Source organism: Leptopilina boulardi, unplaced genomic scaffold, assembly GCF_019393585.1.
Source record: "Leptopilina boulardi isolate dan_hultmark-lab unplaced genomic scaffold, ZJU_Lbou_2.1 LbouV2_150, whole genome shotgun sequence".
Taxonomy (NCBI): domain Eukaryota; kingdom Metazoa; phylum Arthropoda; class Insecta; order Hymenoptera; family Figitidae; genus Leptopilina; species Leptopilina boulardi.
In genome coordinates this window covers 2166433-2188614 of record NW_026137697.1, presented here as the reverse complement: position 1 = coordinate 2188614, position 22182 = coordinate 2166433, and the positions used below count along the sequence as shown (strand labels likewise).

The 22182-nt window shown below is 24.7% G+C and overlaps 3 protein-coding genes across 17 annotated transcripts in view; 1 reads left to right on the top strand and 2 right to left on the bottom strand.

Annotated features, from left to right (window-relative positions):
* Positions 1–242: 242 nt before the first annotated feature.
* On the top strand, positions 243–21801 carry LOC127276624 (E3 ubiquitin-protein ligase RNF170). Of its 3 annotated transcripts, XR_007842226.1 has the most exons (7): positions 243–547; positions 680–785; positions 15975–16163; positions 19904–20155; positions 20404–20602; positions 20963–21175; positions 21607–21799. XR_007842226.1 is itself a non-coding variant. In XM_051297202.1 (5 exons), exons 2-4 carry the CDS (start codon positions 19923–19925, stop codon positions 21173–21175), a joined length of 645 nt encoding a protein of 214 aa, XP_051153159.1. In that variant the 5' UTR covers positions 17978–18108; positions 19904–19922; the 3' UTR covers positions 21607–21800. The 3 variants fall into 3 exon arrangements, 2 of the variants coding, with proteins under 2 accessions (XP_051153159.1, XP_051153158.1); XM_051297202.1 differs by lacking the exons at positions 243–547; positions 680–785; positions 15975–16163 and adding an exon at positions 17978–18108 and having other exon boundaries at positions 21607–21800; XM_051297201.1 differs by lacking the exons at positions 243–547; positions 680–785; positions 15975–16163 and adding an exon at positions 19539–19769 and having other exon boundaries at positions 21607–21801.
* On the bottom strand, positions 937–2595 carry LOC127276625 (uncharacterized G-patch domain protein DDB_G0278987-like). Its single transcript, XM_051297203.1, has 4 exons — positions 2435–2595; positions 1917–1991; positions 1510–1834; positions 937–1324 (listed from the first exon to the last, which is right to left on the bottom strand). The coding sequence occupies exons 2-4, from the start codon at positions 1986–1988 to the stop codon at positions 1227–1229; spliced, it is 495 nt and encodes a 164-aa protein (XP_051153160.1). The 5' UTR covers positions 1989–1991; positions 2435–2595; the 3' UTR covers positions 937–1226.
* Positions 2890–22182, bottom strand: part of LOC127276622 (histone deacetylase 4) — a 90763-nt gene continuing 71470 nt past the window's right edge. For 8 of the 13 annotated variants that reach the window (XM_051297195.1, XM_051297196.1, XM_051297188.1 and 5 more), the window contains 14 exons: positions 17977–18081; positions 14733–14858; positions 14180–14262; positions 12480–12589; positions 10796–10936; positions 9562–9659; positions 9055–9192; positions 8675–8954; positions 7959–8414; positions 7577–7846; positions 6904–7250; positions 6272–6826; positions 6044–6183; positions 2890–5946 (listed from right to left, as the gene is read on the bottom strand). In XM_051297195.1, coding sequence (XP_051153152.1) covers positions 5883–5946; positions 6044–6183; positions 6272–6826; positions 6904–7250; positions 7577–7846; positions 7959–8414; positions 8675–8954; positions 9055–9192; positions 9562–9659; positions 10796–10936; positions 12480–12589; positions 14180–14262; positions 14733–14858; positions 17977–18081 — 2913 coding nt within the window. In that variant the 3' untranslated portion in view covers positions 2890–5882. The remainder of the gene's footprint in view (positions 5947–6043; positions 6184–6271; positions 6827–6903; positions 7251–7576; positions 7847–7958; positions 8415–8674; positions 8955–9054; positions 9193–9561; positions 9660–10795; positions 10937–12479; positions 12590–14179; positions 14263–14732; positions 14859–17976; positions 18082–22182) is intronic. The other 5 variants (XR_007842225.1, XM_051297192.1, XM_051297194.1 and 2 more) reach the window with 5 other exon arrangements.

The window sequence follows — 22182 nt, the reverse complement described above, 5'->3', positions numbered from 1 at the left end:
TTTAACTTTTTGAATATTAAACAAATGATAAGTGTAAACATAAGTCAAGTAAAGTAACGTAGACTCAATGTTCAATTAATTTATATTTAAAATATAAATTGAACATTATGAATTATTGATATTTTCATTTATATAAATTGATTTATTTAATAAGAATGACTAATTTTAATACCATTAACATATAGTATAAGAGAAATTACCTTTTAAATTAATTTACCATTTTGGTCATGTGTTACGTAACCTCTTCAGTTGCTTTGAAATACCTCTTGTATGATACTGTGATTCTGATAAGAAATTTTCTGAACTACATTTATTCTTCTCTTTAAATCAGTGAAAAAGCTTTCAGCGCCTCTGTTCGGAATTTATAGTTACTTATTTGAAGTACCTCCTTGAATATTCTGTATTTCTGATATAAAATTTTAGAAGTGAATTATTCGATAATTTTATTTTCAAAACTACATAACCTTATTTTATTGTTATTATTTTTTTTTTTTTAAGTGTTTAAGTGATAAAGTGATTGCAAATCTAATGATTTATAATATGTCTGGTGTGTTTATTTACTTTTAATTCTTATTATATAAAATAATATAGTCAATAGTGCATAACGTGCATTAATTATAAATTATAAACATTTTTATAGGTTATAAAATTTTATTAATTTTTTTGTTTTTTTTTACAGAAACGAATGGAAACAATTAATTAAAAAGGACTATCGGTTATAAAAAAAAGAAGTTATAGCAATAAAACAATGGAATTAACTCTTCAAAATATCACAAGGATCACAAGTAAGAAAAAAGAAATAATTTTTTTCATTTCCATTTTTCAAATTTATTTTTTGTTTATAATTATATTTATCATTATTATATTCTTATAACTATATTTTTAGACAATTTTTTTCTATTTTATGATAATAAATATATATATACAAAATGCAAATTGAAACAAAAATATAATATATTAGTTGGATAAATATCATTACATATAACGTTTGTCAACAAACGATTTGTAATAGATATAATACAATTTCTTTTATAATTAAATAATCATTACAATGTTGTCCGTATGCGAACAAAATATACATTTAAAAAATTACGATAAAATTAATACTCAGGTCCAGCCTGTAGCGATTAATAAACACGAAGGAATAAAAATATTTAAATATAAAATTAAAAGAGTTGATACTCTAATTTGGCAAAAAGGAAATCATTTTTCAATTTCGATATTATTTATGCTTTACTTTTTCGACCACGATTGCAAACTATTTTCGATGGTATTCGACTGCAAGCTCCATCATAACAATCAGAACTATCCGATGAAAATGAATCTAAAAAAAAAAAATTAAATATTTAAATTAATAATTATTTCTAGATTTTCTTTTTCAATTGGATTATCTTTAATTTTTTTATTCAATTATTTTCTTAATAAACTTTTATTAAGAAAGTTTTTTTTAAAAAAATGTTGAAATATATTTTCATTTAAATTGATTTTTAGGAATTATAATATACAAACATGTGCGACGAGTTGGTTCTTTCTTCTTGTGTGTAGCTTTAGTGTTCTTCTTTGTTTTTGGAGCTATTTTCTTTTTAGCTGGTGTTTTTCGCATATTTTTAGCCGCACATGGAGCGCAATCGCTAGTATAATAACTTGAACTGTCTGAGAAGCAGGAACAATCTGAATCAGTACAGGAACAAGATGAATCAGAATAGGAACTCGAATAAGAGCACGATGTATAAACTGAAGAATCAGATTCTGATGAACTTGTATCACAGCATTTGCTATTTGGTCTTCTATTACTTCCTTTCTTATTCTTATGTTGTTTCGTTGTTCCTTTTTTCTAAAAATTATTCCAAAACAATTATTTTTTTTTTTTAAATTAAAAAACAAAAAAAAGCTAAAATTAAAAATAAAACTCTTACATTCGATGGTAAAACACAGCAATTGATACTTGGTCTTCTTCCTTGCTTATTTTGTTGTTTTGCTGGTGCCATTTTCTATAAATTTCGAGAAAAATCATTTTTATTTTCAAAAAACAATTAATAAATTATTTAAATAATAATTCAAAGAATTATTTACATATTACATAGTTCAAATTCGATTTATTTTATTCCTTATTAAAAGTTAGATTTGATTTTAAATTTGATTAAATTACCGTTAAAGCTAATTCTCTTAGTTTTATTTTGATTTTATATATATACTTTCAATAGAATAAAAGCATTGAAAAATTAATTTTAAATTTACTTGAATTAATTAATAACAATACTTCCTTGATGAAAGAGGAAGCAAAAGGTGAAAAAAATATTTTTTCTCTTTATGAAATTAAATTATTTTAACAATTTCACGTGTAACAGATTTCTTTTTTAATTAACTTCAAATTTATTATTTGATAAGAATTAATAAATAAATTAATTAAATAAAAGTAAATTAAAAAACATACCTTCAGTTTTTAGTAATATTAAATGTCAGATTACTTTAAAATTAATTTTAAAGATGAAATAAAATTTGCGTTATTTAGATATGGTGAAAAATTAAATCAACCTTCACGTTCAAATGTAATTTGAATACTGAATACAATATTTCGAATTTTATGTCAATATTTATTTCAAATAAATTTGTAAACTCAAACGTAAGGAAATTTATTTCTCTTCAGATATTGTAAATATTTTTATTATATTTCACTTATGAAATTTGATTTTAAACTTAAATAATCAAAATGTTTATTAAATTTATTAATTTCAATTATTAATTTATTAAATTATGAAAATATTTAATTAAAAAATATCTATTTCAATAATTTTAAATATTTATTAGATTATTTAAATAATTTTTTTGATTAAAAAAAAATACATACTTGGGAAACAGTTGAAACTTCTTTTTTAATAAATAATCTCATTTTAACACAATGACTATATTTTTATTTAACATTACTTTAGGAGATACATTTATATACATAAAAAATGTATGACTATTACAATAACTGTACGTAATATATGTATAGACATTACTTCGTGCATGTTTCAATAACATAATTTTATGGGCTTGTGTCACTTATAATCTAATATTCATTGTAACTTAATTTAATTTTTTTTTCTCTCGTACTTTACATCTAATTTGTATCAATGTGTTTTTTTTATTTTTTTATTTTTTACGAATGATACCGGAATGTCACGAGTTTCTGTCGCTTCAAACAAGATTCACTTAAAGCTTTTGGTATTACACGTAATGCGCCATCGCGATACTAAAAAAAAAAAACAGAAAAAAAAATCAGGAAATTATAATATTAATAACTATATATTGTAAAAAAAATATAAATAACAAACAAACAAAAAAATCTCGGCCAAAATAAAATAATTTTTACAAATTTTCTAGGCCTTTAGAGTTTAAATATTCTTACATATAATTTTTTTTTTTAAATCTAGATTACGTTTCTTTTATCGCGACAGGCATCAGACGCATTTTCTCTCCAGCGTCGAGCCAACGCTCTTAAATAATAAATAGTTTGTTGTTTTTTTTTCTAATTCTTTTTTTTTAAATATAAATACAGCCTAACTTTCTAGAAAATAATAATCTGCTACAGCGATATGACAAAACAGTTTTACACCTAACACTGTTTTCTTAATGTTAGTCACATTACAACTTATAACCACGTACACACAACATAGGCTGGACATTTTTTATATATATATATATATTCTCGCACGAAAATGATTTGCCAGATAATTTCAATTTTTATTTTGTCAACATTTAACGACAGACACTTTGAGATTCGAACGTCTTTTTTGTCGTTATTACAATTAATACAATATACATGTATATTTAGTAATATATATTTTTTAATAAATTCATATATATATAAAGCATCTTTTGTAATTCGTTAATTAATAAATTTTTATTCTTTCTCTTTCACGCTCTTTTTTCATAAAATGCATGACACAAAAATAAATGCATGTTTCTCAATTGTATTCTCTTCTTTCGTACACACTCTCTCTCTCTCTCTCTTTCTCTTTCTCTATAACACTGTCATACTTTTTTTTCCATTCACTCACTGAATCATCGTATATAGCATAATAGACTTTTTACAAAATATCACAAAAATCGCACCAGCCTTTGTTCGCAGGAGAAAAACCAAGTAAACTAAGAATCACGTTTGAGCAACAACTCGTTGCTTGCCTTCTCTTTCGCGATCAACAGCAACCATTCATTTTACATCGATTTTTTTTTATATATATATATATATATTTTTTTTTTTACATTAAAACAGCGTAATTTCATTACCAAAAAAGAAACCCCATTCAAGCCTCGCTGAATTAGGAACAGCACGATTATAAGAATGTTTGAAAAAATTCAAGTTTCTTGATTAAAAAGAAAAAAAAGGAGGGAATTGAGAGCGCTAGTGACCAGCACAAAAGCGCAAGTGTCTCCGCATTAACGACAGAGAGTATAATATATATTTTATATATATATATATATATATATATATATTGAGAAATAATCTAACACTATTGTCTTTTTATTTCATCATTCGCCAATTGTATCGCAAATGCTGATCAGAGCTCAAAAAATTTCACATTGCATTTTTTTTTTCGAAATAAATCGAATTCACTGACAAAAGAAAAGGCCAAAAATTAATTTTCCATTAGTCATAGATAAATATATTTTTTTTCTTTAAAAAAAAAATCTACTTTTTAATTCATGTCAGTAAATTGAATATTTCGACAAATTTTCCAAAAAAAAAAAAAATAAATTCACATTCAATTACATTATTAATTTTATCAAGCAACATTATTTGAAATTAATTTTTTTTTTAAATAACAATGTTGCTTCTATTATTTATTAACAAATTTATCGTCTTTATATCAAAACGTACATACACAAAACATATAATAATGTTTTTTTTAATCCGAATCTTGAAATAATTTATATTTATATTTTTCTATTTTCATTTGGACAAAAATTAACTGAAAGAAAAAGAACTCTAATCGATAAATCGAGGTCCTTGTTTATATTATAATTATTCGTTGTTACTTTAAGACACAAATTCGAGTATATTCACTGAATTCGATCAATATAAATTATATTTATGAGCTTGAAAAAATTTAATTCAGTTTTTAAAAAACCTCTTTCTTTTTTGAAAAAACTATCTTTTCGTTTCATCAAGCTGAAAAATGCGCATTTAGCGAATAAAAAACGGACTTTTTAAATTTCTACGTATACAAAAAAGTTTTATATTTTGTTTCTAAAAAAACAAAAAAAAAAAACAACTTCAATTCTTGTACTAAAAAATGTACCTGACAATCGACCCGCGATCCAGCCAAAAACATTTTCCCTGAAAAATTACAATGTTTACAAATATTTTTCTTTTACTTCATCGTGAAGTTACAAAAACTTTTCGTCTTTATGCCTATCAACGTAGATGAGACATCGTAAGCCGAATTAATAAACTTCTTAGGAGAAAAATAAAAATTTACTATATTTACTTTGCAAAAATAATAACATGCCAAAGTGCACGTTTTTGTTTTTCTGAAACTGGGAATTTTGAAAAAAAAAAAAGTTCTTTTTAAGTATAAATAGCAAGCAGTGTGAAAACTTTTAAGAAAGTATTCTTTTTTTTTAAGTACTTGCTTTTTTTTCCTCTCTGGAGAAAATAACTCGTGCAAAAATTGGCCTTCGTTTGCCAAGAAAAAAAAAAAATCCTGCGACGATTTTCTCCAAAGGCGCGGAAATACACATTGACAAAAACAATACTCACTTGAGGGAGCGATTTTTTTTTGTTTGAAGTCTTCTTTTCAAGAAGCTTCTTCACGTCGACAACAAGTTACGGCGATTTCTTTCAATACGCCAAAAATTTACAAGAAAAAAATTATTCGCTATTTCATATTGCATTCTCATTTAGCTTCATCCTGCTCCATTGGCTCCTCGGAAACTTCGCGGGAATGTTCTGTTGTAGTTCTGTAAAATAAGAAAAAAATTTAATTTTTTTTTTTGCAATTCCACTAAATGAAAATTATAATGATTTTTCTAATTTATAAATATAAGAATTTCTTACGTAAGATTTGTGGGCTGTTGCATTGATAATGAAGCCATTGCGGAAACAGTTTCGGTTTCGTCGTGTTCTTTCTGACTTGCTTCAATTGCACTCATGCCCACAGTATGCGCAGCTAATTTAACGCATGGCCAATGTGACATCTAAATTAAAATTTAATTCAAAATTATTAATAAAAAAAATTTGTAATTAAATAACAATGATTGCAAAAATTTGTTAATTAAATTTTACCTGAATAGCGATAGTTTTTTGTAGTGTGTCAATTGCATTTTGACATGGAATCCTTGTGAGTTCATCGTCTCGAAGCGATGTAGGATCATCGCCAAGTAATGCTCTCACGCATTCTTGTGCCGAGTCACAAATCGCCGCCAAATCATAACCGCCCTCTAAACTAAGAACCACTTTGCCATCGGCGAGTGTAAGTAATTCCTGTGTCATACGTCCAAAACAAGCGGGACTAACATTATAACCGCCAAGTGGCGCTGGATGACCAATTGCCGCATCAAAACCCGCCGAAACAATCACAATATCAGGATCAAATTCCTTAGCAATTGGCATAACAATTGTTCGAAATGCCGCGAGATATTCGGCATCACCCATTGGTGGATTTAAACCACCCGACCATGCAACATTTACATTATAGCCTAAACCTTCACCAGCGCCACATTCCGTTGGACCACCTGTTCCTGGGAAAAAATTCCCCTCATCATGCCTATGAATTGACAAATACAAAACTCGTGGATCATCATAAAACATTTGTTGTGTTCCATTACCATGATGCACGTCCTATAATAAATTTACAAAAATTAATATTTTTCTTTAAAAATTCAACGAACAATTAACAATTTTTAAATTAAATTTACCCAATCGAGAATCATTATTCTTCTTGTGTCAAGTTTCTGTTGAAGTAATTTGGCAGCAATTGCAACGGAATTAAAGAAACAAAAACCCATTGCCTGATTTGTTTCGGCATGATGTCCTGGTGGTCGGACAACAGCGAAACCATTTTTAATATCGCCCATAGCGGCCTTAAAAGCAAGATCAACAACACATCCAACGGCCATTCTTGCCGCTGGTGCAGTATATAATTCATTCCACGTTGTATCCGAATCAACACCAACACCACCGCATGGTAATCGTACGAAACTTTTTATCGGCAAATGAGAGAGCTTTGACATGTCCAATTTTTGTCGATTTAATGGATTTGTACCTAAAATTTAAATTGTAAAGTAAGGATTTTCCCTTCCGGAATGTTTAATAAAAATTTGAAAAAAATTCAATCCTTGGAAGGAATAAAATAAAAAATGTATGTTATTAATATTGTTTATTGTCACAAAACAAGAAACAACGTTTCGATGACTTGGTTCGTCATTATCTTCAGGTTAAATCTAATGAAAATATTTATAATTTTATTTATACATTTTTTATGTTATTTTATTCCTTCCAAGGATCGAAGTTTTCTCAAATTTTTATTAAAATTTAAATTAATCATTTAACAAACAGAAAAAATAAAAAATAATAATCGAAAAATCTTACCGAATAAAAGAGTGTGCGCTTCACTGTGACATGTTTGAATTTCTTCGAGTGTTGCCTTTCGTGATCGAACTCGATCGCAACGTTGTAATAATCCCGTTTCCGATAATCGGGCCCAAACACTTTGCAATCGTCCACCATGTTCGGGATGACCCCTGACTGTTTCACCGCAAACACAGGCATGCTTCATCATTAGCTGATCAAAAGCTAGGCCAGTTGTTGGTCGATGTGGTGAGCCCCTGGCAAAAACGTCTCCTCCACCTCCTTGAGATCCTGAATTTATTATCGAAATTTCCATCAATTGCATTAAATTTCAAAAAAATATTTCCAAAAAGGAAATATTTTATAAATTCTTTTAATTACTCATTAATTCGATTAAATATACCTAAATGTACTAGAGGACTAGAGAGCGCCCTGGATAATGGCCTGGCAGTTTGTGTACTCCTACTGCCAGAGTAGGCCGTCGATTCGTTTTGAAGTGTATGTCGCATCATTAAATCCCTTTGTTGTTGAAGAAATTGTTCACGATCACGTTGTTGTTTTGAAATTTCACTCTCCTCTTGTAATTCTTTTTTGCCAGTTAGGTCTATAACTTCCGATTCTTCATTCTCGGACGCCTCGTCAAGTTGATTGGCCTGACCACCACCACCGCCGCCGCCACGTGATCCCACACGTGTCAAAACTGTTTGACGAATTTGTTGCTTCAAATAATTGTGAGCCTGCTGCTGTTGATCGTGTAATTGTTTCTCGGCAAGATATTCCTCATAGTGAGTTGGCGGCGCAATCATTCCACCCTGAAGCATTGGATGACCCAATGGTAATGGCGCCGATTGTGTTCTACCTGAAAAAGAAAAATAAAAAAAACATTAGTAATTAATCGAGAGAATGTGATTTTTTAAGATCTTCCGAATAATTTTTATTAAAAAATTGTAAATTTCCGAAAATCTTAAAAATACGTGATACGTCTCGGGATGTGTCCTCGGATGATTGAGATCCTAGACAATGTTTTTTTTTTTTGTTCTAATTGTTTTATTTGCCCGAGGACGAATTTCCAAGATCGTGACACGTAGTTGAAAAAGAACGAACAAAGAGAGAACATACTACCTAAAGGCCGGTGACCAGCCTTATGCAGTCTTGCGTGTGCTACTTGAGTATCCGTTATTGGATTTCCGTGGTACATTGGATGTTGCCTATTGCCTACCGATTGCTCCAGATTTTGCATTTGCTTATGAACATAAGTTGGCTCGCCTTCAATTACTGTTAATGATGGATAAAATGGCAATGTTCCCGGTAACATTTGTCCAGTTAATGGCATACCCAAACGTGCTGTGAATGCCGCCCTCACCTCGGCTTCAGACACTGGTGCTAATTTTGTACCGCTCTAAAAATAAAAAAAATAAAAAATAAAATATGTTTCCCAATTAATTTATTATATAATTTTCTTTTCTAAAAAAGAGAAAATGAGATTTAATAATAATTACCGTCGAACTAGATGGCACATGAGGTCGACCTAAGGAAATATTAGGCATGGACGGTGAGCTGAAAAGGGAAAGATCCGAGAGACTACCCTGTTGACTACTGCTTGTTAATGCGCCACCATACTGTGCATTTTCACTTTCCTGAAATTTACCAAGAAAACATTCATTTTTCTATTTAAAATATTAATTCGTTCTCAAAAAAAAAAAAATGAAATCATTTTGATTTAAAGTAATATTTAAAAATAATTTCAATTATTTTATGAAATAATTAAAGATATTCAACTATTTCAATTATTTGATTGAAGTAATTAATCTTTATTTATTCAATTAAAAAATTTTAATTATCCTCAAATATTGATTGAATTGAAAATAAATTCAATTATTAAATAAAACAATTTAAAATTGTGAATTCACAATTAATAGACCTCAATGGCAAGAAAAAATTACAATTTATCATGCATAATATTAATCTTATTAATTAATAATAATTAATTTTGCAATTTTTCTTACCTCCTGAATTGGTGTACTACTTCCGGCTGTTGGACTCGATTGAGAATTATTCATTGTTGGCGGTGAATTTGGTCCAGATTCAGGATTACTACCAGAGTCTATAAAGAAAAGAATTATCATTAAATTTTTCCCAAATTTAATCACTTTACAATTAAATCCTTTAAAAATTACACTGAAAAAATGACGTACCCAAATAATATCTAGATCAATTGGAGGAAAACGATAATTCCTATATATATATATTTTTTTATACTGTACAAATTATCTTCTTGATAATTAACTAATCAAAATAAATTAATTTATTATTTTAAGCACAGATGATAAGACACTTAATGGAGATTTCTCAATTATTTTATAAATAAAGTTGAAAAGTAACTGTACAAAAGAGTTATTGTAGATATTTTTTTTTTTTTTTTTTAAGAACAGCAAAAATTTTTATTAAGCAATTACATCGCTCACACAAAAAAAAAAAAAATACTTTTTCACATTAGCGAAGAACGTGTTTATATCGAAAAATAGCGGACTTTTTTTTTTTTAAAGAGAAACAAAAAATAGCGAACATTTATTTATGAGAATAAATATTTTTCGATGTTTTGTGAAATTTTTTCAGTGTAATGAATAAATTTTTTTTTTATATTATATAAATGCAGCAAATAGAGACGATGTAGAATTGGAAAGTTTTTATTTTCTTTTTTTAATTTTTGAAAAACGAAATTTAGATAAGACCAAAATAGATAGGGAGTATCTTTTATAATTCAAATGCCGTGTTAATAAATCTTTCCATGCTGTTACTGTACACTAGCAAAAAGTCAATTCAACATCAATTACTCAAAAAAAAAAAAAAAAAAAAAAAACGGGTGCAATAAATTCGTCAACAGGCCATCGTCAAACCATTAAAATTAAATCGCTGCCTTGTTTTATCTGCTTCTGAATTTTTTTAAAAATAATATAAAAACCGTTTAATGAAGGGAAAAATTGTTTAAAAATAATTTTAAAGGCTCATTTGGATTAAAAAAAAATTTTTTAATTTAATTTGAACTATGAAAATTATTTATAATTTAAATGTAAAATATTATTGTAATTAAATTAATTTTATTTTTTTTTTAGAAAATTGAAAAACATAAAAGCATTTTTAGATGCAATTGAGTATTTGAATTTTTTTTTTTTTGATTTTTTTTATTTTAGCATAAATTTATATATAAAAGGGAAATGAATGCATAATTATAGGACATACTTGCTAGGAGTGACTTCCGCTTGAGGTGCGACAGTAGTCGATCCTTCCTGCGTGCCATAAGGGGTGAATTTCTGGACGCGGCCATGTTCCTCTCCATCACACGCTGCTTTAGTCGCACCTTCAGCAGATTAGGCTCCGAGGCTGGCCGATTTAGCCAGTGTTAGTCATCGTACCAGATAAACAGGTACACGAGTCGAATAAATTTATTAATTATTCGACTTGTGTACCAGTCGAATCACAATCACACGCACAAGCAACACACTTTTCAATACAATAATAAAAAATAAATAAATATTAATAATGCCAAAACGAAATTTTTCCTTCACATTAAAATTTTCTTTATTTGTTGTTAAAAATTTTCCAATATTTATCGAAATTAATTTAAATTTCAAAATGAATTTAAAATAAAAATTTAATTTTTCAATTTAAAGAGAACTAAAATTTTCCATGAAATTAATATTATTGAAAATTTTTAATTATATTGATTTAAAATTTCATTTAAAGCAATTGAAACATTTTGCTGTTAAAAAGATTTTATATTTAAAAAGAAATTACAGTTAAATAACGGTAATAATTTTACGAAACAATTAAAATTTTGCAAAATGTATAGCAATTAAATAGTTTACTTTTTTTTTTGCTTCAAAACATGAAAATAAAAGTTTCGTTTGTATTCTCCTTATAATCAACAGGCACGTTAATTTAGCAGAGAAAATGAAACACAAGCTTTTTGAATCTCGCGAAAGCGATACTGCGTTAATTTATTTTTAAATTTCAAGTATTCATCATTAAAAAAAAAATCTTAATTAAAAATTTAATTTTTTTGCTATTGTTTTTTAAGGAAGCTTAATTTTTTTTTTAATTTTGTTAATTAAAAAGAAACAATTTTTTTCAATTATATTGTCAATATTTAAAAAATTGTTTAATAACAATTTTTAAACGGTTATATTTAAATAAAAATTAGTTTAAAGTGAAAAATAATATGAAAATATTTTATTACCGTTTAACAAACATTTGAAAAAAATATTTTTAAATAATTTTTTTCTAAAATAGTATTTTTCTAAGTTAAAAAGAAAAAGAAATTAAACATTGCCTCTGAAAATAACGAGTAGGAAAATTTTTTAAACATAAAATTATGTTAACAAATTATAGAAAAGAAATTTAAATTACTTTGATAAATAAATAAATATATATATATATATATACAAAATTAGTCGAGAACATAGTGGAAACAAATAATATACAAAAAACCGTCACCTCTCATCCAAAACCAAATATAATATACAAAATATACATATAATATAGAAAATTTTAAACAGAAAGCTAATAACAATGAACTTTAATTAAAAAAAAAATCTCTGCTGTTCGAAGAATTATATTCAAAGAAATTAAAAAAATCTCTATATTTGTGCAAAAAAAAATAAATATTATTTGACATTCTTTATTCTCTATTAAAAGAATAATATGTGCGACTGAATTAAACTATTTGAATGGCAATATTAAAATTTCTATTTTTGAAAATAAAAATGATGTTTCATTATAAGACAGGATTAAAAAAAAAAAGAAAATTATATACATATATATTAATTAAGGAGATTTGGCAATGCTGATTCATGCTTTAGTATAGGCATTCCACTCGAACTAAATCGCGATTTCACTCGAAATTTTTGTTTTTCATTTTATCTACCTGTTTTTCGAAGGGGGAAATCATCGCCGAATTTGTCCTGAAGAATTTGCGGCATTCTATAAGGATGGGAAGCATTCGGCGAGCTACCAGATTCCGATTGTGACTGTAACCTGAAAATTCAAGACAAACACAAAATTTAAAATATATAAAAAATTCTCCTAGAAATAATAATTTAATCAAAAATAAATTAATTAACGTTATTTACATAAATTATAAACAAAATTAAAATGAAATGAACAATGAATTAAAATAATAATTTTTTTAAAAATTAAATCCGATACAATTTGAAATAAAGAGGGGAAAATCGCGAAAAATTTTAAATCCCAATTCGTAAAAAAATCAAATCATTGTTAATCGAGAAAATATCAAAATTAAATGCCACAATGTGCATCGCCTTCGTTGTCGACAATTATTCCGACCCATGAGAACGCCTCATTAAATTTCGCGAATCACGTTTCGCTTCTTTGCTTCACTAATTGACATACTAAATGTCAATTTTATGAAAGGAATTTTCACGCTTAAGTACTTAAAATTCAAATTACTTAATGCAAACGAGTTTTAAATCATTTTCAAAAACAAAAGAAATAATTTTTTTAATTCTTTATAATTATAAATTATAACAAAAATTTATAATTATACAAATGAAAATCAAACACAATATATTAATAAATAAAAATCAATTTTAATTAATTAATAAAATTTCTTTTAGTAGTAAATTCTAAACGATCAAGAAAATGATTAAAAGATCAAATCCCTCGGTACTTTTTTTTTTTTTTACCAAAGGCAAAGACAGTTACTGGGACATCAGAAAGCCTCAGGGTTTTGTAAATAATAATTATTTGGCTCGTATCCAAACATAAATTCATCTCAAAGAGAAAATTTTCAATGTATATGCAAATCCGAAATGTTCTTCACACAGGAATACTATGAAAACCAGTTTTCAAAATTATTCGAATTTAGAAATCAATCTAAATCACAAATATTAGAATCCAATAATAATCAAAATTTCATAATTTTAACATAAATTTTCATCAAAATAAATATTAATTTGAAATTAAATAAAACAGTCTATTTAAATGAAACAAATTATAAACTAATAAAAAAAATATTGACATATCTTTAAAATTTGAAATAAAAAAAAATATATATTTTTTTTTTAATCAATTTTCCTCCCTCTGTACAAACAAAAATTGCATTTTGCAGAATGAGAGACAAATATGAAATGCAACTTGAAAGACATTCTCATCTTCCTGCCAATAAATCATGCGATTTGAATTTCAATTGAAATTTCAATGTAGTTTCCTGACTAAAAAAAAAAAAAAGCTTCAAAGAATTCTTTTCAATGTCAATTGCTAACGTGACGGAAGACACGTATGTGATTGTGAAAATTCTTCTCCACGTGCTTTAATTGAATTTCAATTGACTTTACATATGACTAAAAGAGAGATAAGGGAATTTATGGTACAACATACATTCAAGGTTATCAAAAATAATCTTAAAATAGAATCAAAAAAAAATTTGACGTAATAAAAAGTTATATTGAATGATAATTCAGTGAAATAAAAAATTTTACATACAGTAAAAATTCGATTAAAATATTTAATTAATTATCCAAACATATTGAAAATTCGAACTCACGATTTTTTTTTTTTTTTTTTTTTTTTTTGAGGAAAAAAAGAAGGAAAATTTTGAAAACATACCAATTTCTATATCCGGGTGAACCAGGTACGGCGCCATTGGCTGCGGCTGCAGCTTCTCTTTGTTTTTTATTGACAATGAAACTCTGAAATAAAATAGATTTTATAAACAATGATGATGATGATGATGATGATTCAACCATTAAAGAAATAATCATTAAAAAGAATTATTTTACGACACTTTATGGCAAGCATTTGAGTTATAAAATCAAGTCCCTAAAGCAACACTTTTTATATTTTATGATTTTATGAAGGTCTTTTTAAGAGCCAAGCTCTTTTATTTCCCTGGACCGTAAAGCATTTTCATTGTCTTTACTTTATATGTCTATTTCAAAAGAGTTTCTCAAATTGAAAAATTTAATTAACGAATTTAATTAATTTTAATTGGACATTTATTATTATTATAAAAAAAATTTCAAACTGTGAATTAATTTTAAATTAAAATAAAATAATTAAATTAGAAAATAAATTATATCTTTATAAATTCATTTGATTAATTTATTATTATTTATTAAATAATTTATTTAAATAAAAAAGAAATAATGAAACACATTACCTGAAGCCGTTGTTTAACTTCTGTAGATGCAACGGCACTATGATCATGTTTGTCTTTTTTCCTAAGAGCCTCTAGTCTCTCTTTTTCCCTCCTCTGTTCTTCTAATTGTTTTTGCTGCTCCCAGAGCTAAAAAGAGAGAAAAAAAAAATGTTAGTTATCAATTTTCCAATGAAAATTTAAAACTTTTCACTTTAATCGCAAGTTGTTGTTTACATTAATTCCAGAAAAAAAAATTCTTAACTTTGAAATGATTTATAAATAAATTTTGTTAATTTGAATATATAAGTGTAAATTTGAATTTGTTTATAAAATGCGATAAGATTCTAGGGGGAAAGACCTCTCTTTTGAAATAAGAATTTTGTTTTTCAGTGAAATTTATTTTTAACCAGCAACAGAATAACTTATCACAGAGGAAAGTCAATTATTAAATTGAATTTAGCCTCTCTTATCATTTTCTTTTTATACACACACAAACAAATAACAGTGTTGTGGTTCAATTATTTTTTTTTAATATTTAAAAAAAATCGACTTTCTATAAATAAATTTTTTATTCTCATATATTAAAAAAAGATCATTTAAATATTACATTCTAATTTTTTCACAAAGAAAACTTGACAAATCAAATTCATATATAAAAATGCAATTTTCTTTAAATCAAAAAACTATAAAAACTAAATTTTGAAAATTTTTACATTTCTTAACGCACTTATTTAAAAATTGTTTTTTTTACTAAATTTTTTATTTTTTTCCTTTTTTATTTATTTTTAACTTTTCCTTATCTTCTCTGTATTCCAAAAAAAAAAATCTCAAGCACTAGTGACGTTACTGAATAAAATGATATCACCGGGAGAAAATAAAATTAATGATCAAGATAATTTTTAATGGATTTTAGGATTAACGTTTTTTTTTCTTCTTTTTTTTTTTACTTTATAAAAATCCAAAAATAGAATTTAAAGCAGGTAAATAACGAGTCGTAAAAAATTTTTTGCAGACATATTGTAACTGGTTTCCTTGTCTTTTCTATATATATATATAATAAATATTAGGAAAAATTTCATCGCCTTTCTAGAAATATCCATCAGAAATTTAAAAAAGTATTTTATTAAATAAATATTTTTTATAAATTATAATTAATTGAAATGAAAATTTTTATTTTATTTTGAAATAAAATATAAATACAACGAATATTGTATTGTACATTTTTAATTGAATCGCAGTGCTGATGAAATTTTTTATTTACAGGTTTCTAAATCCACATTGAACAGGTCATTTCTACAGGGAATGAGTCATTTGCCAAGCCAAAACGATTTACACGTGTACGAGATTGAGTGCAAAACACGACACCTGTGCGTGAATCATCTGTGTTCATTTTACCTGAGAAATGGACCAATGAACTCGTAAAACAAAAAGAATAAAAAAAAAAAAAAAAAGGTATTTCTAAATAAAAATACAACAAAAAAATTCTCTCTAATGACATTAAATATGTCTCATTTTTCAAATAACTTGTTTATTCTCTTTATTATATATAACATTTCATTTCAATGAATATTTAAAACAAGAATAAAAAAAATTTCAAAATAAATAAAAATACAATAGGTGTAAAAAATTCATATAATTTACTTTAATATCGATTTTTTAGTTTTAAAAAAATACCATAAAAGATAAATATAAAATTTAAATATAGAAAATAAAATAATAAATAAAAAAAAAATTCTATTTTTTAGCATTTAAACAAAAAATTAGTTAACATCAATATAATAAATAATCTATTAATTCTTTTTTTTCGTCCCCTTTCTTTTTTGGATTCGCGACGCTCTTTCGTCATGATTAGTAAAAAAAAAATTATTAATATTTTTATATGCAAATCGAGAATGATTTCTGTAAATTATAATGTTTGCGGATTCTTACATAAAGATTCGTGAAATTTTTGTATGAAAATAAACACAAAAAAGAAAAACCAACTAAACTAAATTTCTCAAGAAACGCAAATTTAGAGTCTTAGATTTTCGTATCCAAGTCGAGACGACATTTTCTATAAATATCTAAAAGGCTGACCGCAATCCGTCGCGACTTCCGGCTTGGCTGGACTCATCCGGAATCGCAAACAGGAGACATTTTCAGTTCGACGAACTATGACGTTTATTTACTATCTCTTTCGTCTTTTTTTTTTTTTTTTTTTTTTTTTTTAATCTCTTTATATAAATAATATTTTTTTATAACAACACGAGGAAATTTAAACATTTATATATTTTATTACATTAACCTTGATAGACACATGTTTTTCGAGTTCACGCAAGTAAAAAATAAATTATTATATTTAAAAAAATAACATTTACTCTTCTACATATTTATATGTTTACTAAAAAAATATATATATATATATATTTTCTTTTTTCACGAAATTTTATGATAACAATTAAATATTTATTTATATATTTTTTATTTTATCCTTATAATAATTAATTTTAATTTATTTTGTAAATTTTCCTTTTCCTGAATTAATTAGGGCAAAAAAAATGCATCATTTTTTTTTTTTTTTGAAGTTTTTCCAGGGAATATTCCAAGTGAACTTTAATCATTGAATATAAATGTGAATGGACAAAGTGATTCTCGGACGTAGATTGTGCTATTCTTAGCTGCGCGCGGTAAATAAAAAAATTATAATAGGGACCTCGTCGTTGATTCATTGGGGGTATAATAAATGCCTTTGGAAAATTTACAATATATTATAAATATACATATGTTATATGTGTGTATATCAAAGGGGTAAATGATTCTTTTGTCCTCTAAACGAAGTTTCTTTTGTGACCTCTGACACACGTGTTAACATACCAGTTCACATGGTTATAATCGTTTTGTCTCTTTCTCTCTCTCACAAAAAAGCCTGTAACTAATTTCAGTTATTCCACAAGTCTTAATTTTAGAATCACTTTTCAGACTAATTATACATTTTTAAAAATAAACTCATCGCCATCTGTGCTTTGAAGCTGCCAAATGTCTTGATTAAAAAAAAAAATTTAATTTCATCACGCATTTTTTTTTTTCGTCAATACACCCAATTATTAATGCTTTTTAAAATAAATTACATATTTTAATCCTATTGCAATTATTTTTACTATAAAATTTAATTAATTTTTTAAATTAAAAAATTTTTTTCAAAATGTTTTCTATTAAAATTTTTAAAAAAAGGATTTTTTGAGAGAAAAAATAAAAATAAAAATTTTTTTGATAAATAATTAAATACCTTGAGCTGTTGCATTTGTTGTTCATGAAGTTCGGCAAGTTGTCGTTCCTGGGCCTGATATTGTTGTCTAAGAAATTGCTGCTGAAGTTGATGCTGCTGCTGTAGCTGGAACCAAACCCAGATACCTCAAGGGTAATGTTCCCAATTCGATCATCGTTTTTAAATTAGTCTTTCATTTGACAATATAATAACGATTGATTACAGTATAGCAAATAATTTATATTTTTATTTATATATATATATATATATAATTTATATAAATTCATTTATATTATATATATATATTTTTTTAAATTATCTAATTACTACAAAAAATTCTTTCATAATAATGAAACAATTTATAATAAATAATAATAATAATAATAATAATAATAATAATAATAAAGAAGAAAATAATTTTAAATAATTTTGATTCACTTGAGAAATTGTATAGGGAGATAAATTTATATCATTTCATATTTATAATGTGTCGTTTAAAGTTCATGATAAGAGTTTTTGTAAAAAAAATTCAATGACGAAAAAAATACGTAACTGCTATTATATATCGCGATTAATGTTGTATATATATATATATGAATTTGCAAAAAATAATTACAAATACTATAAAAAGTCATATGTAAACATTTTCTTTTTTTTTTTGGAGTCATCATTGACATTGAATGTATAGCACAATTTACATAGCAGTAAAATAAAATCACTCATACTCCAAATATCAAAATGAGTAATTTTCATTCAAAGTCTAATTTTCCCTTTTTTATTTAAGACATGAGAAAAAAATTCTCGAACAAAAAAAAATAAAAACAAAAAAAAAATATTTCTTTTCTTTACAAATTCTTATTTTTTAAAAATTATTATTAATTTTCTTTTATTAACTAATATATGATAAAAAAAAATGTTTTAAAATGAAAAATTCACAAGTGAATATTAATTAAAAAAGAAAAAAAAAAAATTAATGAATATTTAAAAAAATAAAATAAACGTTTGATATTATAGCGAAATGAATAATTATATATAAAAATGAAAATTGGTGTTTATAAAATGAACATGAAAATTAGCATTTATTAATCAGTCAAGTGAATATAAAGCCACACCAGAGAGGAATTCCTTCTTCGTGTCACGAGGGAATATATAACTTTTATAAATAAATATATATATATATACATATCGTTGCACCTGCAACTTTAATAAATTCGCCATGCTTGCAATACATTATAGCATGGTCCACATATCGTGACCAAGTCGACTATTCCAAGCATGTTTCTACCACCCTCTCGTGTCCATTTATCCATTTATAATAATAATAATAAAAAAAAATTCCTTTCGAATAGGCCAAGTCACGTGACCCCTTTATTTTTTTTTTAAATTATATTTTTAAATATTTTTTATACTTTTAATTTCCCAAATTATACTATTTTTATATTATTATTATATTATTTAATATTAAATAAAGAAATAATAATAATAATTATTACTTTTCCGTTTGATTAAAAAAAAAAAAAATCATTAAAAATTAAATTAAAAAATGGAAGAAACAAATGAAAATCAAAATTTAATTTAATGAATGAAGTGATCTAATTTTGTAAAAATGTCCAGCAGTCACTCTGTCAAGAATTCGTAATTAATCATTTCAAGTGGCTAAAATAAATTTACATATTTTCAAAAGCTAATAATAACTGTTTTTGTTTTATTTATTTTTTTTTAAACTGCTATCCAAAAATTTAGCAATCAATTTATTTCAATTATTGATAAAGGGGGAAAAAAGTATATTCTATCGAGTAATTCGGAAAATATATGTGAGTGTTATAATATTTATATACAAAAAAAATATATATATATATATATATATATATAAATGGTTTTTGTAAAATAAAAAACAGCAATAATTAAAAAATAATAATAATAATAATAATAATAATAATAATTGCAGATATAGTTCAAAACAATCAATGAATCTGTCTGATTATTCTGGTGGAAATACTCTAATTATGATGTTGTCTCAAGGCGAAATTCCATTAGTTTGGAAGGGATACGTAACAAAAATGTCAATTATGGCATTTGCATTGGGCACATATTTTCTATTTTTTCGTAATCGTGAATTTAATTCATTACAAAATATATTTCGAAAATCAAAAAAAATTCAAACTAAAAAAAATGAATGTTTACAAGAAAAAAAAACAAGGTACTCTTTTTAAATTACTTTCATTAATTACTTAATGTTATTATTATTATTATAGTTTTTTTTTTTTTTTTTTATTTATTTTTATTTAATTTATTTAAATCACACTTTATGTTTATTATATTTATAATTACTATTATATAATTAAAAAATTAATCATTACTATTATATATATACAATTAATAAATTAATATAATAATAAAATTACTGTTTATTTATTTATAAATAATTAATTTAAAAAAAAATTTCAGCAAAAAATCAATGATCTATAATGGGGAATTGTGTCCAATATGTTTGAATGGTCCACAATGTGGTGTGAGGGCATATTGTGGTCATTTATTGTGCGCTACGTGTTTGGAAAGTTATTGTGAGGCCAGGGAGGTTTCAACCCCACCACCATGTCCTCTTTGTAGGGCACCCTTGGACTCAGTGACCTTGGCTTGCGAACAGGTTAGTCTTATCATTGTATTGATTCCAAATTGTATATATGTAATCCAACTTCAAAAAAAAAAAAAAAAAAAATTTTGAGAAAAAAATAACAAATTTTCCCATTAAATTATTTTTATTCCAAAAAAAAAACAATTTATTATTAATTTATTTTATTATTATTATTTACATATATAAATAATTAATATATAATAATATTAATAAATTTATAATAAATATTTAAATTTAATTTTTAATTTATATATTTTAATAGTTCAAATTTTCAAAATTTTCCATAGAAAAAAAAAAATGTGTAAAAGCCGTTTTCTTGTAAACTAATTTTAGTTTTTTTTTTTATTCTTCTCTTTCTTTTTTTTTTTTTAGCAAGAATCAACACTTTCATTATCAAATTATACAAAAGCTGAGATAAATCCCACAGAAAAGACACTTGCTTGGATTCGTGAATATAATCGTCATCGGGGACAAATTATTCAAAAAAATTACAAATATTCCAAATCTTATGTGAAACGCATTATTCTTTGTATTGTTTTTTTAATTGTTTTCACAATTATAACTATCATCGAAAGCAAAATATAGGTTTGTATATTTAATTTTTTTTATTTAAAATTATTTTTTCTATGATAAATTACTCTGAATTTAATTATAATTAAATCAGTGATTAACCTTTTCCACAATTAATTTTCAATTATCTGATTAATAATAATTAATATCAATAATAATAAAAAATTAATAATAATTGATATTTTATGGATAGATATAACCAATTGATAACCAAACTAATAATTGACAATTTGAGTGATAATTAACTGATAATGATAATTTTTGTAATTTACATAAAAAAAGGGTCCATCACTGACTCAAATTAAAATTAAAAAGTAATTGTCAATATCAATTATTTTATACTATTAATTATATTTTTTTACTTCGATTATATTTATTTTTTAATTATTATAATAATAAAATAATTATAACTATTATTATTAATTATTATTTTTATTATTATTTAGGAATTATCATGACTGCAATAACATTCGTAACATATATATTTTATTTCAATAATATTGTAACACTTGGGGATTTAGAATAAAAAAAAAAAAAAAAAAAAAAACTTGAAAATGAAAATTTTTTAATTAAAAAAAAGGAAACATAAAAATATCGACAAAAAATAATTGTAAAAACAGCAAATGTATCATTTTGTAATTAAAAAAAAAAAACTGTCAATAAAGTGAATAATTTTTATTAATTTGTTAATTTTCAAAATTTAATCCTATTTATCTTTTGGAAATTAATTTACCGTTAATTTTTTTAAAAAAATTTTCTATCACAAATAAAAAAAGTTATGTTCTGGTTTAAAATTAAAAATACAAATATAGGCCTTAAATTATTGTTACACGTGCGATATTTTTAATATGAAAAATATATTCTAATGATATCTAAGATATTGATTTTAATTTAAATCTATATTACGCAATAATTAAAAAGATAAATATATCTTTTCTTTTTTTTTCATTTTTCAGAATAAATAAATTTTTATAATGTATATGATTAATAGCATGATCTAATGAATTTTTACGACTTAATTT